The sequence below is a fragment of the Oncorhynchus gorbuscha genome, linkage group LG03 (genome assembly GCF_021184085.1).
Source record: "Oncorhynchus gorbuscha isolate QuinsamMale2020 ecotype Even-year linkage group LG03, OgorEven_v1.0, whole genome shotgun sequence".
Taxonomy (NCBI): Eukaryota; Metazoa; Chordata; class Actinopteri; order Salmoniformes; family Salmonidae; genus Oncorhynchus; species Oncorhynchus gorbuscha.
The window spans coordinates 94,266,137-94,270,561 of NC_060175.1; the positions used below are offsets into that span (position 1 = coordinate 94,266,137).

A 4,425-nucleotide genomic window follows, 5' to 3' on the forward strand; every position below is an offset into this window, starting at 1 on the left:
ATTATGCACAAAAAGCTTATTTATCTCAAACTTTGTGCACAAATTTTCATCCCTGTTAGTGAGCATCTTATCCTTTGTCAAGATAACCTTTCCACCTGACAGGCCACTAAAATATGCAGTTTTTTCACACAGTACAATGCCACAGTTATCTAAGGTTTTTGGTGAGTGTGCAATTTGCATGATTACTGCAGGAATGTCCACCAGAGCTGTTGCCAGATAATTTAATGTTAATTTCTCTACCCTAAGCCATTTTAGAGAATTTGGCAATATGTCCAACCAGCCTCACAACTGCAGACCACGTGTACGTCGTTGTGTGGGCAATTGGTTTGCTAGTGTCAATGTTGTGAACAGAGTGCCCCGTGGTGGCAGTGAGGTTATGGTACGGACAGGCATAATCTACGGACAACGAACACAATTGCATTTTAATGCACAGCTCCATGTCGCAAGGATCTGTGCAAAATTCCCTGAAGATGAAAATGTCCCAGTTCTTCTGGCCTGCATACTCACCAGACGTGTCACCCATTGAGCTTGTTTGGGATGCTCTGGATTTACGTGTATGACAGCGTGTTCCAGTTCCCGCCAATATCCAGCAACTTCGCACAGCCATTGAAGAGGAGTGGGACAACATTCCACAGGCCACCATCAACAGCCTGATCAACTATATGCAAAGGAGATCTGTCTTGCTACATGAGGCAAATGGTGGTCACACCAGAAACTGACTCATTTTCTGATCCACGCTCCTACCTTCTTTTTAAGGTATCTGACCAGCATTAAGGTATCTGTGCATATATGTATTCCCAGTCATGTGAAATCCATAGATTAGGACCTAATTAATGTATTTCAATTGACTGATTTCCTTATATGAACAGTAACTCAGTAAAATCTTTAAAAGTGTTGCTTGTTGCGTTTATATTTTTGTTCAGTATGTAAAAGAATAGCTGTTCAAGCGTGATCTCATAAACCGGTCAATAGTGACATCAAGTGGACGTCCACACAATACGCACATTGGATGTGCACATGCGCATTGCTCTCCTGTCAGACGGAAGACATGAATTCTCCTCCCATTTCCGGCTCGTTCTCTTTCCACCCTTACGTGACACGATGGTAAGGCTTCTCTGATTCTTCTACAGGCCCAGTCTGTTGAAATGAGATAAACATACGAAAATACACCGCTGGATTGGTCGTTTATGTATAGAAAAAAGTCATATGTAATATATTTTTCAGATTTAGTGTTTAAAATGTTCTTTCTAGCGAGGAATGATGTGAAATATGGTTAGCCGCATGCTGCCACAACAGGCACGCGCTTGATTTGTGGCTGTTAGACGACCCCGGTTGCAAACTATCGGAATGCATTGATATAAATTGTCAACCAGGTGATCGGCGCCAGACTGTATATTCAAGCAGAATAATAATCGGTTAGTCTATCGACACAGTTGGTTGGATAGCTAGAAAACAGATCAACAATAATATATTTTAAGGTTGGTTGGTTGGCTAGCTAGTAGTAGTTTTGCTTGGAAACTAGCTAAGTTAACGCATTCATGTTTCCTAGGCGCAAACACGTTTAGTGTTTTTCGTTATCAGAATGATGTGGCACAGATGAATAGGGGAAATCGATTTTATATATACATTGCGTTGAATTTGTATTATCTGATCAGTTCAGGAACGTTGTAAGCCAGGTCCCGAGACTTGGCTTGTTGCTGGCTGTCACATTGGTTTTACAGTGTTAAATCTAACTGTGGCTCCATCTCAGTGCTAGAGTTGTCACTACCCACCCTGGTTCGATACCGGGCTGTATAACAACCGGCCGTGATTGGGAGTCCCATAGGGCGGCGCACAATTGGCTCAGCATCATCTGGGTTAGGGGAGGGTTTGGCCCGGATAGGCCGTCATTGTAAATAAGAATTTGGTCTTAACTGACTTGGATAGTTAAATAAAGGTTAAGTAAAGAACTGATATCGTCTCCCCAGACTAAGAAGAGAAGGAACAATGGCCGTGCCAAGAAGGGACGTGGACATGTCCAGCCCATCCGCTGCACCAACTGTGCCCGGTGTGTTCCCAAGGACAAGGCCATCAAGAAGTTTGTCATCAGAAACATTGTCGAGGCTGCTGCTGTGAGGGACATCACAGAGGCCAGTGTGTTCGATGGTAAGTAGCTGCTGAATGTCAATAAAAACATAAAAAAATATTGATGTATCCAGTATAAGGATGGTGGAATGTCGGTCTCTGAATGGCAGTTTTTTAAAATATATATACATCTGTAGCTTTGGGAATATTTTACTGGGTGAAATGTGAAAGTATCGTGAGCTCTACATTTTTCCCTGTCTACATGTTATGGCTGGATTGAATGCCTCTGTAACCTAGACTACAATGGCTTAATGAATGGCTACTGTAGTATCAACATTCTGGCCTAACTGAGGGGTCATTGATCTAACCCTGCCTTTATTGTTATCTCCCCTCTCCAGCTTACGTGCTGCCCAAACTGTATGTGAAGCTGCACTACTGTGTGAGCTGTGCCATCCACAGCAAGGTGGTGAGGAATCGCTCCACCGAGGCCAGGAAGGACCGCACACCACCACCCCGCTTCAGGCCCAGCGTAAGTTATAGCACTGTGTACTTGGCTATGCCTTTTAACTCCTAGTGAAGTTAAGCGTTTCAATAATGCACATCCCTTTACTCAAACGACTGGAAGTACTGGGTTCCATGTGATTGCATAGATTCTGGAAGAGCGTGTTGGGTGGGCTTTCAATCGAAAACCATGTAGTATAAGAATGTCAAGTTAATTTGACATTGACTAGTCAATTCGCAAAATCAACTTATTGATTACAAACCTGAATGCATGATCTGAATATATTTAAATGAACCTAGTTTGAATCCTGAAGCTCCTATAAGGACAGGAAGTAAAGAGAAAGTAGAATAAAAGCATATTCTGAATATTTGACTAAACATATTTATTCTCCCTTCTAGGGTGGTGCCCCAAGACCTCCTCCAAAGCCCATGGGTTAATGTCATTGACCATCCTTGGGATCAATATCATTTTTATGTAAACAAATAAAAGTGATTTAACTGTATGTCAGAAGTGTTACATTTGTATACCGACTTGGTAGAAGAGCCATATCAATATCTGCTTTATATTGAATGTCACATTAATGAGAACACAATGTCCAATCAGAACATCATGTATTTTATTGGACATGTGTTACTTGGAACAGTGTTAGGTTGCACACCATAAAAGCACTTGATACCAAAAGTAACTTATTTCAAAGAATGAGGCAGTTTCGTGTCTCTTATCTTGAGGTAAATAGTTTTCTTTGTCATGTTACATTTGTTCTCACAAAATATTTCTACAACATTGCAATTACATGAAGGCCTAACTATGACAGGAACAACTATCCTTGAGGTTACTAACCTGCTGCTTGAAGATACTTCACAGTTCATACAGAATGAATTTGTCATCACACACGTTTTACATTTTAATCATTTAGCAAACTCTTATCCAGAGCGACTTACATGCGCAATTGGGGTTAAGTGTCTTGCTGAAGTGCACATTGGCAGATCCCCCCCCCCCTACTCGACCTTTTAAATACTGTCCCAAAGCTCTTAACTGCTAGGCTACCTGCCACTGGAAAGGATACATAAGAATCTGATAATGACATTTTCTCACTCATATGTCATAGAATTATCCTATGTACATCAAGTGCATTCATAGTACAATAGATATTAATTTGTTCACACGAGGATGCAAACAGAAAACATTTCACATAAAATACTGAATTTGGTCTCAAACATTGTTCACCAGTCCCCACACTGTGATGGGAAATAAATACATTGAGGTTTTCGGTTGCTTTAAAATCACAGAAGGTAACCTTTTCTGGACCAATGGGTTGCTTACGCTGTGGCTGGACTTGGGATATAGCTGAAGCTGATCACATCTACCAAGGCTATGTTAAATGTGTCACACTACAACATATAGATATTCACATAACTATACAAAAGTGATAAACTTCATAAAAAATAGTCTTTGATAGGCTGAAATATTTTAAGTACTTTTCTCACTGTCCATTTGTGCAACTGGAGTCAACCCATCAAGACATTGCCCTTGTTTCCTGAACCATTCAGTGTGAAATTAAACAGTTCTGTGGATGTTCACATCTGAGTCACCTCTAAATTAGGATGGCGATGACAACCTTAGTCACAATGGTTAGGGCCCTGTGTTTCGGTTAATCATGTTATATGACCTGGATTTTAACCTTTAAAGCCTTTTCCAGAAATTAGAATTCAATTCAATAGATGACAATTGTCTGAGGACAGTGCTGGACCATCTGACATAAAAGAAAGGGGACAGTTTGATGAAATAAAGGTCATGTGATATGATTAACCAAACAAGGCCCTAACAATGGTCAATTCAGCACCAATTTTAAGAGGAGA

The 4,425-nt window shown here is 40.7% G+C and overlaps 1 protein-coding gene across 1 annotated transcript; it reads left to right on the forward strand.

Moving 5' to 3' along the window:
- Positions 1 to 977: 977 nt before the first annotated feature.
- On the forward strand, positions 978 to 3,068 carry LOC124032277 (40S ribosomal protein S26-like). The gene is made up of 4 exons (XM_046344543.1): positions 978 to 1,104; positions 1,968 to 2,145; positions 2,463 to 2,593; positions 2,965 to 3,068. The coding sequence occupies exons 1-4, from the start codon at positions 1,018 to 1,020 to the stop codon at positions 3,001 to 3,003; spliced, it is 435 nt and encodes a 144-aa protein (XP_046200499.1). The 5' UTR covers positions 978 to 1,017; the 3' UTR covers positions 3,004 to 3,068.
- Positions 3,069 to 4,425: the final 1,357 nt, after the last annotated feature.

Coding starts and splice junctions, on each gene's coding strand:
- LOC124032277 (XM_046344543.1), top strand. CDS start 1,018: ATGCGCATTGCTCTCCTGTCAGACGGAAGACATGAATTCTCCTCCCAT. Junction 1,105..1,967: donor CACCCTTACGTGACACGATG/GTAAGGCTTCTC, acceptor TCGTCTCCCCAG/ACTAAGAAGAGAAGGAACAA. Junction 2,146..2,462: donor AGAGGCCAGTGTGTTCGATG/GTAAGTAGCTGC, acceptor TCCCCTCTCCAG/CTTACGTGCTGCCCAAACTG.